General features: G+C 46.3%; 1 protein-coding gene across 1 annotated transcript in view; it reads right to left on the bottom strand.

The window, feature by feature from the left end:
• Window positions 1-446: 446 nt before the first annotated feature.
• Window positions 447-12,505, bottom strand: part of LOC8028277 (delta and Notch-like epidermal growth factor-related receptor) — a 40,883-nt gene continuing 28,824 nt past the window's right edge. The window contains exons 7-9 of the mRNA XM_040222269.2: window positions 7,978-8,196; window positions 4,581-4,758; window positions 447-3,314 (exon numbers count right to left, since the gene is read on the bottom strand). Of these exons, the coding sequence (XP_040078203.1) occupies window positions 3,206-3,314; window positions 4,581-4,758; window positions 7,978-8,196 (506 nt within the window). The 3' untranslated portion in view covers window positions 447-3,205. The remainder of the gene's footprint in view (window positions 3,315-4,580; window positions 4,759-7,977; window positions 8,197-12,505) is intronic.

The following is a 12,505-nucleotide window of genomic DNA, read 5'->3' as shown; positions in this document are numbered from 1 at the left end:
ACTTCTTTTCTCGTCGGGTTTGAAAAACATGTTTCGGGTCCTCGCCGCTGCAAAAGTTGTGCGCTGACTACAGGTTCCCCGAGAAATGCTCTGTGCTACCAGATCCTCGCGCTCCGAATCTGCGACAGGGCACTCTATGGCTCCATCGTCGAACTGCCAGGCTTTGTGAGTATAGAAGAGGCTGTGACACAACGCACTTCCTCTCAGGTGCTGCCGTGGGCGCGTGACTTCATAAAACGATTTTTTTTCCTTTTTATCGCAACGGCCCGTGCAAAGGAAGCATTACGCAGATCCACCCTCTCGCCACTGTGCCTTTGGTGACGTTACTCGCATCTTGCTGAATGAAGCTTTGACCGACATACCAGAATTATACCAGAATCTTATTTGCTTCCTAGAATACAGTATAGTTCGTAATCAGCCTGGTATCTAAGAAAAAACAAAAACGATTTGGTCCTGTACACACGGTATTTTATTGTCAAACCGTGGCCAACAAAAAAGCACACATGTAGGCGCGCCGCGCAATACTGGTTTTTGCGGCGTCGATACTTCTCTGGATGGGTAGGAGGGACGGTAGAGCCGGATGGAGTTGAAACGAAGCACAGACGAAAAGACTACCACGCCAAGTGCGGAACGTTATACAAAGCTTATACATGGACGAGCACACTCCCGGACGCAACGGGGACCAATAAATGCATGGCTCAGACGGTGCGTTTTCTGTTGGCAAGAAACCGACATCTTCGAGACACTCAACAACACGTAAAGAATAAACGGGCTGGAAAAAAGAACACTTGGCCGGTTCTCTGTCGACTCTAGAGCCGAGGACGCTATGGTAAGACCCGGTAGGCCGTGGCAACGGTTGAGATCGTTTTGCCGCAAGCGAAGGTTGCAGCCAGCGTGGGCTAGCTGAGGGCGGCATGGTGGAACTGAGCTTGCGAGAGGTGAGCGTACAAATGCCGTGCGGGGAGTCTGGATACTCGACACTTTGCGGTCATCACACGCGGTTGTAGAGGTGCCGGCTGCTGAAATTGGCGCAGAGCCTTGTCGATCGGACGATGAGATGAAAACAAGAGCTTTCAAACGCTGTGACCAAGTGTTCAACATGCAAGGGCAACGAAACATTGATAAGTTTAGGAAATAGGGGGGGGGGGGGGGGGGGTGAAAACATTATGCCGACAGATGGAGTTGGCTATCTTCCACTTTATGGTTTTGTGTTCTTGCCTGCTTGTCATCTCATGATGGTGCTTTTTATATGTCGCCCGCCTACGGCATTTGTTGCCATCTCGACTCAGCTTCCGGAAAGAAGCATTGTGGAACTTTCCCGGTATTGTGCACACGTGAGCGCGTTTCACATGCTCTGGCGTGTGTCGTTACGACCTAGTGCCTGTCTACTCTCTGCGTCGATTGTCGGCTTTGCAAAGCAGATGCTAAAGGAACTGCTTTACCCGAGTCATCAGAAGGGCCACTTAAGCCGAATATTGCGTTAGAGACCAGGAATAGCATTTCCGATGCCATCCCGTAAAAACAAGGGAGAAAGCAACATCTTATAAATAATTCGAGGCTTACTTTTGAAAATTGCAACATTTCCGCGAAGAGAACTGCTATGTCTTCACTAACATTCGATATGGTGCGAGCTACAGGTGCCCGAGAATAGAAAATTAGGCTATGGCCGCAACCATCCTGAAATGACTAACAGAAGATCTGATGCTTAAGTGACCCTTCAACACTAGCAATATACGTATGATTCTAGAGGACCGAGACATTCACCATTGTGCCGCGCAACAAGGTCTCTGCAATGCTGAACGTGTTCACCTTAAACAGTGATATTTTTGAAAAGCAAAGAAGAGCATTTGCTGGTCGCATAACTATACAACGTCCTAACGAATGCCGATGTCAACGAAGCGACTTTGCAAGCTTGGGGAGCAATACGGGCAATGTCGCACGGACATTTTCGTTATCAAACAATTCTGATGACAAACTAGTGACTTCATTGAAAAATTAATCAGCACACGTTAGCTTTAGATCTAAGAAGGTTCAAAAAGTGAAGGAACCAGATCGCAATTTGACCTGCCATGCCCTCTCTAGATGGTGTTTTCAGCCCTCTGTTCTCTCTATCAGACTCAGGTTCCTTGTTAATTTACCTCGATGGTGTTTCCTCTGCAGTCTTTGAGGAATTGCGATCGGGGGCAGGGTACTTGATTTGCCCCTTCCTCTTATTTAAGCTCCTTTGTTGAGCTGGTCAGGTCTGTCTTCGTTCTAACTATGTAACAGGCAAGTATGGTGTCCCTGTGAAGGACCCACTCCGAGCAGATGCCACGGGCGAGAGACAGCGGTCGAAAAAAAAAGACAAAGGTACAATTTCGCCACAGCAATTTAAAAAAGAAAAAAAAAAAAAAACGGTACAATTTACATTTTTTTAAGGAGTGACTATCGAATCGCTCAGAGGGTTTTCTATAGTAGATTGTATGATTGTGAAAGCCAGTACTGCATGTTTTTAAAACCCCAAAATTACGCGTCCTTTCAACAGCTGCTGGAGAGAAGGTTTCAGCCAATCCCGACCTATATTTTATTTCAAAAGATTTAAGTCTAACGTTGTGAGGAGAACGAGTGCGAGCTAGAGAGAAACGTTAAGAAGTGTATGCGTTGCGCGACTACGCGCGTTCATAGATTCTGCAGAACTACGCTCCTGCGCCTGTCTTTGGATGAATGCACGGTTGAATATGAACGTGAACTGGCTGAAAGCCAAACCCACACAACACTCCTCACAGCTCTGTGACGTCATACCATTGTGGAGTTCACCCAGGTCTGATTCGCGGGACAATACTGAGACCTTGTGTCCCACCAGCTGTTGCTCATCCGCATAAAATAGGGCAATGGATAAAACAAGGTAAACATCATCGGCTACAAGAAAGTGAACAACCACAAAAAAAAAAAAAGAAGAAGAATGGAACAAAGACTTTTTTTCCCGGCATCTCGACCACGTGGCCAGCACCCAAGAAGCAGGCATTGAGCGGCGATCGGCTGGCTGGCGGTCCGGCACGTCACCGGCGTGGTCGGATCCCTCTCGCGATACTTTGTAGCGCTCAACTTCAACTCTTGCTCTAAACAGCGGAGAGAAGCGTTGGCGGCGCAAGCGGATGACGGAGTGGCGCTATAAAAGGCCCCCGCCGCTGGGGTCAGTCTGGGCGGCTGGAACGCTGGACGACGATCACGGGATGAGCGGCGTCCGAAGGCTGTCCAAGCCGGCAGCCAGCGGCTCCGCCGCCAGCTCAGAAGCGCTCCCATGCAGGTTCAGCCAGGATTTGTCTGGGTCTTCGCTGGGGAAAAGGCCAAGATGCGCTCAGGGCGGGGCCACGGACAAGCGAGCTGTTGGCGACACTATACTTCGTTTCAGCTTCGGTCCGAGCGCGCCCGAAGTTATGAGCCGAATGGCCAATCAAACAACGAAAGAGGCCCAACGTCATGGCGTGCTCTCTGCAGTTGATAGGACCAGCCGGTATTCTCAGTTTCTCTATGTTTGCTCTTCCGCCGGCTTGTTATATCAAACGCAGAGAGCACGCCATGACGCTGCGTTTTTTTTGCGCTGTTTGATTGGCCCTTCGGCTCATAACATCGGCCGCGCTCGGACCGAAGCTGAAACAAAGTATAGAGCTTATTGACAAATCTCCTTATTCGATCGGGAATGGGTCAGCCGTCCTGACCGGACTTCTAGTCTTCTGCGCTACGCCACTAATACTGTGAGACAATGGCAATGACATAATGGCTGTGAGACAAACAGTGCGAAACATTGAGGTGGGCGGTCATTCGAGGGGGGGCATTATTTAAGGATTTACGGTTGAGTGAATTAAGTGCGTCGTAATTGAGATTTTAAGTGTTTTTTAAATATATATTTTTACATGATTCGACCTAATGTTACGCTTTAATTTCTGTAAGACTGAACCGGTGTTTATCGTGTACTGTATTCTTCGTGGCCGCATCTCCATCACTCAAAATCGACATAAAACAAATCCCGTAAGGCACAGACAGATGTTCACAAAGGCAGACGACAGTGCACCACTATCAGTCTTTTTTCCTGTACCTGTCTAAACTCACGTTCATGGAAAGGCAGTGTGTCAGCACTCGCATAAACACTGTGGTGTACACCTACTTGCATGGCAGACAAGAATTACACAATGATAAACTCTATCGGTCAATTGGATTTTTTGTGTTGTATTTGTTTTGTCGCGATTTGCCGCTTTTCTAAAGTCGAAAAAAAGTCAGTGATTTCACTCTCCTACAGTCACGGAGACAGCCAATCATGGGAACAGTAGAAGAATACCAGCGAATGATGAAGTTCAGAATACGACGTGTTCAGGGATAGTGGGCAAGTGAAACATCAGGCTCGTGCTCCCCTGGCACATTGCAGCAGTTTTTAGATATAACGATAGACCGGGCTTCGTCATTCGTTGGTATCCTTCTATTGTCCGCCGTGATTGGTTGTCTTCGTGTTCTGCAAAAAAAGTGGCCTCACATACTTTTTTTGTCGTTGTTTTTGTAGAAACTGATACTAAACGAAGGGCCGTGACGGAAGGCGTCGCACGTACAGCGTGTGTTGCTTGAGCTGGGCGCAGGAGCGTCCCAGCCGCCTGACGCAGCCCCGGTAGCTGTGGTGGACGCGGCAGTGGCACACCGTCACCACGGCCAGCACGATGAGGCAGGCCCCGGCCAGCGTGGCTGCCGCGATGTAGATGTTGTGCAGCTGGTCCACGGGGCCGGAGCGGCCTGTGTCACCGCCAGAGACCAATCCAAACGAGAAAAACAGAATGATTAAAATGCAGACGAGCTGGTGCACGAACTTGATGGTAAACCTTATAAGAAGAGTGAAAAAGACGTTATATGTCACCCCCCTTTTTTAGGTCCACCTTACTGTTCTTACTCTTTGCTACTCCAGTCTCAAGGTTTACCATCATGATCAATTTTTCTTGCTGCGAATAAGCAAACTCCTTTCGTCATCCAACATCCGAACACTTTGTACTTGACGGCCCTGAAGAGCCGTTACACTGAAGTGTGCAAGTTTGAAGCTACTATTGATGTTGGAGAACCTCCTGGAGGCTTGCCAAGTATGCTTACCAAGTATAGCCAGGAGCCGCACTGAGACCCGCGAAGAGGAGCAGTTTAACCATTCATGGCTACACACAGCAGCAGCAAAATGGCAGCGTACAGAGGCTGTACTTGCTGGCGTTTTTATAGGTCTCTTTTCACCCTGAGGAAGTCAAGTTTATTGGTATAACGCCATCTCTTCTTTGAGGCTTTCAAAGGCTTACTTTTCAATTGCTTCCTACAGGATTGCGATATGTGTTGCATTATAGGACAAAGGCTTAGTTCGTGTATGTCATTGACTAGGATTTCTAAATGATGAAGGCTTTGGAAAGGGATATGATGGCAAACTGCACGCAGGGAAGGGTTTAGCCAGTTCAACGTTAACACATGCATGTGAACTAGTACGCTGATAATTTCGTGTGCTCAATGCAAAAATGTAAAGAACATAAATTTTATAAAATTTTGTATCTCTGGTGACGACTTCATCTTGTTAGAAAAGCTCAATAGAAGAAAATATTAAATAATGAAAAAAGAAACGTACCTCTACTATTAAGTTTAAAACAAAAATGTATTGCGACTTTTTCTTTTTCTTTTTTTTTTTTTCAGGATGACGCGCCGCTTTTGCGATCAATCTCCATTTGCTACTGGGGACGAGATGTTTTGGTGGCGCCACCTTGCAAGAGCTTTCCTGTGACGGAGCGGGTAGGCTGCAAGCAGACGACGCGCTATGCAACAGCACGGAGTGGCTATGTTAGTTCGCATCTATGCCGATTAAAAACGGTTTATTTATTACGCGTATGATGTACTTGTGGGTGATTTTTCTAAGGAATAACAGCGCCTCAAAGTTGCTTTTTATATTAAAATGTTTTAAATATTCATTACAGCTTTCGCGGCGTGCGTCAGGGATATTCCCAGCCTCTCTGATTTTTGTTTTTACAGATCTGTGGAGGCTCCTGTAGAAAAAGGTTCCGCATTCACCAGAGTAAATGACGTGCTGCCATCTTAGCCGAAACCGACGCTTGTATCCAAGTGTGACTCAATAGTTGCTGACGAGCAAATGCTCGCCAGCAACTGACGCTTAGCTCCTCCTCGTCGAATACCTGACAAGCAAGTTTGTCACATCGCGACTTCTGCTCGAAAGAAGTGCAGAAGTTTTCATAATTTCTTAAATTATCGGCCTTCGACCTGTCAATTCAGGCGATTGATTAATTTGTTTTATCCAGTTTTTACTAATTGTTTACAAATAAATAATCGCCCGCTGAGAAGCATATCACGCATTATGCGTAATTTTTCGAGTCTGGAAAAATTCGATTCAGACGGTAGCAATTCATAGCAGGGGCACTAAACTCGTCAAACACATGGTTGGGGCCAAAGTTCACGGTGCGCAGCAATTGCACTATCACGACAATGACTTCACGGGTTTGTTTGTGTTTGACTTTATGTTTGACGAGTTTAGGGTGCCAGGTGTGTACCTCATTTTTTTTTTTTTTGAGACGCCGAAGTCTCACCGACTTATTACATTTCACAGACGTCGATCGCGGGGCACCTCACACATTTTGCGTCGACCGGGTGAATAAGCAGGGATTTAGTTCAAACGACTCCGGAAGCCACCCACCGCTTTTTTCTTCAAGCAATATTGAGGAAATGTTTGCTTCCTGTGTTAGAGGAGAACAGTATAAATGACGAGGACAGAACGACACATCTCTCTCCTCGTCATTCATGTCCCGCCCTTGTCCTGTCTTATCCCGTCGTGTCCTGTCTTGTCCTCGTCATTTGTGTAATTCTCCTCTAACACCGCAACTTTACCAGGACGCTGCATTTCCACGAGTTTATTTACTTGTTTACAAAAAGAAAAAAAAAGTTGGGATTTTTAAGAGATCAGCAGTTACAGAACTCATTGGAACGAACAGGATACGCGGAGTCGCTTTTGACTGAAGTGTTTACCACACACGCGAGAAGTTTTTTCGCCTCTCTATTTTCACTTTAATGAGACATCTCTTTTCTCAGCTTTATTTTGTCAAAATCATAATTAAAAAAATAAGCTTAATTCGCCGTGGTAGATGTTGCAGTGGGCTAAAGCGCTGGATATTCTATTTTCATTATCCAGCTTTTTGTACATGGGGTAGAGAACAGCAGATCACCGTACGGGGGCGCTTCGACACCTCAGCGTCAAAAGTGTTTGTTAGCACGACTATGCGTAAAACGTTTTCAAACTTTGATCAAAGGTCCTACTACAAATATCGCTTAACCAAATGAGCACAAATCGTGAAACGGGCTTTGCCACGCGTCACCCGAACAGCGGATGAAGAGAGCTGACGACTAGCCGGCCGGGGATCCAAGATCTGCGCGGTCTGTCCTACGCGCACATTTTATTGCTTCACATTCAACGAGACTGTGCCGCCAGATGATAAGAAGGCCAAGGAACGAATCTGGAAGCGACAAGCGGGGTTTCAATTATCCACGCCCGTTTTCTAAACTCTCGGTGACATAACCTCACTCAATACGTCGCATAACACCGTGCTCCGAGGACGGGAGAGGCGTCGGTCGTGGCATTCCCAGACCGGTCTCTGGCATCCAGCTCCTTTCGGTTCGATAACGTTCGAGACGACCCTTCGATACAATGACCCAAGATCGCACCGCCTGTACAACTATAACGAACGGCTTGGGTATTTGACTCCTCCGATGAACAGAACGAGTACTACGTATTCTGCGTGATTCACTTCTTTCTCCGAGTCTGTTACTTATTTTTAGTGACTCATTAAAAGGTCATTAAAAGAGGAGGCTATGTTAAAAGATTGCCCCCTCCCCCCTACTATAATCTGCTCTTTGTTGGCGAACAAAAAGGGAACCTGTGTGTATGGCGGAAGCTGCAAACCAACAGAGGAGCGACTCGGTGTATACCGGAAGCGGCCGTGTCCGGAGTTCCTCTGCGCGGCAGGGCGCCGGGAGTCTGCTTGTCGTGCGGGGCGGCGGCCATGAAGGGCAGGAGCGTGTCGCAGGTGTCCCCCGAGAAACCCCTGGCACACGAGCAGTAGAACGAGTCCAGGCTGGGCCAGCACGAGCCGCCGTTCTGGCACGGGTTCGGGAAGCACGGGTCGTAGCGTTGGGTGCACCCGGGACCTGCGCGAGTGTCAAATTTGGGGGTCCTACGAGTGAAACTAACGAAAGACATCTGGCACGCCCCAGCAAAGAACTGAGGATTAATTTAGACCGACTAGGGAGCTTTTGACGAGCAACCGAAATCTCGGTTGCACGGCACTTTTTGTGCAAAAAGCCTCCTTCAGGTTGCGATCACATTGACCGGAATGCGAACCCGCCCGCGGGAGCTGTACAACAATTACATTATTGTTAGAGTCGTCACAGGGTTCGGCTTTATTAGTATGACACAAAATGATGCAGTGCCGCTCCAATCTAAGCTTGCCGGACGCCCCGACAATAGTTCCCTTACGGTCGGAATTTTCGTCTCACAGAAGACTGGAGGACTATCAAACCCTTCCTGTAGTAGCGCTAAAGATTTTTGCCATTATTTTGTAAGGGGTGAACGATGGCGAGGGACCATTATTAAGTGTTTGTAGCAGTGTGTCGAACCGAAAAAAATACGGGTTCGGTTACGGTTCAGGTTCAGGTAAATTTATTTTGTTCCGGTTCAGTTCCGGTTCGATTAATTCGATCCGCGAACCGGTTCGCGAACCGGTTCGGAAATTATAAATGACAAATTGCAACACCCAAATAAATTACAAATAAAACATCCGAAATCAGCACATACGAAACGGGATACATCGTAGTGTAAGGCTCAGGGATTTCTACCAGGAATGGTTTCTTTATGTGCACTCAAAGGTTACCTCACCGATGTTTACGCATTCGGACTTCATCTAGTTGGGTCCGACGCAGTAGCTGTAAAATCCGCGACCTCCTTACAAACCCACTTACAAGTAGAACTCGCTAACTATCCCTCCACCTCGGCGTGTAAGCAATTGAAGGAACAGTGGGGTGAAAATACGGCTTTCTTTATTTGAACTAGCCTTCAGTAACTCAAATTAGACCCTTAAAGAAGTTGTCATTAAACAAGATACGGAATATGAAAAACACTTCACCGAACGCAACGCCAGAAGGACGTAATAGAATACATATTAAAATAGAAGAGTTCGGTGTCTCACAAATATGTTAGCTTCTTAGTGCCTATACGAAACCGGATGCATTATTATCAAACTCCACAGCCTTTTCTTTTCTCATTCCGATGGAAGCAAGCTTCAAGAACTCGCGCGTTCTAGAAACGTGTTATGAAATGAGCACACAGCAGCATTCAGGATTTACGAGATTGTAGAAAAATGAAATCCCGTGACGCGATTTTTTTTTTTCACAGCCTTTTAATTCACTTTCTTCCGTGCAAGCCGCGACCAGCGCAATACTGGTTCCTATGTCAAGATTCATGGATGCAGCGTTTGTCAAGATTCATGGATGCAGCGTTTATATTCCTAAGACTGAGTGGAGAAGAAAAATATGTAAGCGAGGTGTGTGTCAGTTGACGGCACTTAAAAACAAATGGCATTGATAGCACATTCATTGTCAACAGCGCTTGGCCGAACCGTTTTGACATGAGCCGGTAACCGTTATTTTTTTTTCCGGTTCAGTTCCGGTTCGGGTTCATCGCGATAACAATATAACGGTTCGGGTTCAGTTCCGGAAAAAATACCGGTTCGGTTCCGGTTTTCGGTTAGGTTCGGTTCCGGTTCGACACCCTGGTTTGTAGACGTAGCTACTATCTTTAATTACGAGGATCTTCCGTATTTTCTGGGCTATAGTCCGCACCCGGTGTATAGTTCGCAGGAGCGAATTTGGAGTCAAGAATAAAATGTTTTGCTTAGATAATCCGCGCACGCTGCATGGTCCGCACGCCGTGCATAGTCCGTATTTGGTGTTCAGTCGACACGAAAATCTTTTCATACACGACATACCTCGACAAATGTCTGCTTTCTTGGCTCACAAAGAAGCTTGTATTATGTATAAATAATCATTAGCATACTCTTTCATTCACAATATCCGTCACGTGTGGTCATAATGAACGATCTTGAAGAACAAAATTCCTATATAGCCCTCACGCGTGGATAGTCTGTACAGCCACAAATTTCCCCCTTTAAACAAGTATAGTCCGCGGGCTGTAACCCGGAAAATACGGCACCTGAACAAATTGTGTTTTTAAACTGCCGTTAAACTTTTTTTTTTCATTTGACTACACGCAAACCGACGTCATCATTAACTGAAATTATTCTTAAACAAACTATTTGGCGACTGCTTGTATTTAAACAAAATAAATAAAAACATCGAGAGCCTGAACATTTAATAAAGAAAAAGAGACAGACAACGATGACAAACGCCAGAGTTCGAAAGTTTTTGTCTCTTCGTTTGTTTGTTTCCCAGTCTTAGAGATATTTCAAAGATAAACGGAAATTTTTCCTCGCAGTTCTTTATTATCCAAAGGACATTTTTGTTCGCAAGATACTGGTCTCAGAAATGACAGTCTAAGATGTTGCCGACACACACTGAATCGAACAGAGGACATTCCCGATTCTTATTCGGGAAATCTACGACATCGCTGCATCGAACTTTTCCCAGATGAAGAGCAAGAAGACAGCTACAGGATTTCTGATAGACTCAAAAGACATGCCGTTGACTTCTGTTTCAAAAGCGGATTAACTATTTGGTATTAAAAGAAAACAGGTGTGAATTGAGCTTGAATATGACCACGTCGAAAACTATACTTGCGCAAATATCTTTCGCGTTTTGCCGTTCAGGATAATTTTTTTACAAAATGCCCTCGTACACAATCAGCGGGATCTCATTCACAAAGGAAAAATAGTTCAAGGCTTAAAGAAGCTCGATGTATGCGGTATTTTGTGAATAATCGGGCTGTCTACACGATCTGCCAAGAACAAAGCGTGACATGTCATAAAGACGTGTCATTACAGGATACGAGTTTTCGGAGAAGGGTAAGCAGCGTAGGTCACTGTTTTTTTTTTTTCTTGCATTTTCAATATTGTAATGCAAAACAACCAAACAACTGTTAATCTCAAAAGTTTGAAAAATACGGAGGGAGCATCTAAAAATTCTGCGTTCTGCGTGTGTACGCACTTCTTTTCCGTGTCACATGTTTCTTCCCTGCAACTGTGCATTTTGAATCTTAATTGTGGAACATAGTGTTTAAAATCTGACCATGGGTGCAAGAGTCACAATGCAGCGATGAGTCAACGGAGCGCTCTTCATACCTAGCAGGGTCTGAAGCATTTATGCAGAAAATTATAGTTTCCACATGTCGCCGGCATTTCTCTGCGCCCTACCTTACATCGCTTAGATGAGAAACGCTTCCGCGAAGGGCATATCATCGACCATATTCGTGCGTGGATAAACGCGGCCCAAGGTGCGCCCAGTGTCGGTGCACAAAGTAGTACTGCTCAGCAACGTACTGCGCCCAAGCAGCACATAAACGTGAAGAAAACGTCGAAAGAACGTCGAAGACGTCTGTAACGTGACGTCGTAAAACGTCGAAGGTCCGGACGTTACCTTCCTTCGACGTCGATGAAACCTTTAAATGTCCGCAAGAAAAGGTGCACAGGAGGTCGAGGGGACGTTCCAAATGACGTTTGTTGCACGTCACATGCACGTCTCAGTGGGCCGTTGCGTCCTCCCTCGACGTTTATGATACGTGTGTTTACGACATCCGGACTACTAACGACGTTCACAGAACGTCGAGAAACCTTTCCAGATTACGTTTCCTAGACGTCGTGGGAAAACGTTGTGTGCCCCCCCCCCCCCCCCTCCAAAAAAAAAAAAAAAAGTATTTTTTTAGTATTATTGCGAAGGCAAGTTTCTATCATGCAATGCAAGTAGGAAGGGAGTAACTAAAACACAGGATTGGTACGAACTGTTTATTTGAGCATGTTCAGACACGAGATGCAATACGGAGCGCCTCAAAAGACGTCCCTGGATGTGCCAGCCTCAAAGATATAAAAAAAAAAAAAAATTCACGTAAATAAATGAGCAAGAGACGATGTCACGCAGCGCGGAATGTTCCACCGCTTACCTCGTTCTGCTTCTGATTAATGCGCTGACACGCATGCTTTAGCCGTCCCATTGCGCGTAGCTGGTACTCTCGCTGCGTGCACGGGAACGGTTTCAGAAGGGGGATCCCGTCCGCTGGGCGTTCTTGATTGGGATCGTCGGCGGCGTCTTGATCGGAGACTGGACTTGACGCGCCGTTATGCGCACTGCCACTTCTTTTCTGTGGGGTGTCATTCATATCCTCACAGGCACCTTGACCCGAGCAGTAGTACGATTCAACGTGTGTAGCGTTATGACCTTGAAAAAGGTCCTCGAGCCGTGACTGAATACGACGGCGTTTATGGCGATCACCGACTTCTTCATGGGGGCGTCT

Source organism: Ixodes scapularis, unplaced genomic scaffold, assembly GCF_016920785.2.
Source record: "Ixodes scapularis isolate PalLabHiFi unplaced genomic scaffold, ASM1692078v2 PGA_scaffold5__190_contigs__length_132052651, whole genome shotgun sequence".
In the NCBI taxonomy this organism is placed as follows: domain Eukaryota; kingdom Metazoa; phylum Arthropoda; class Arachnida; order Ixodida; family Ixodidae; genus Ixodes; species Ixodes scapularis.
The sequence above is the reverse complement of the archived record's forward strand: the minus strand, read 5'-3'. Positions and strand labels throughout refer to the sequence as shown.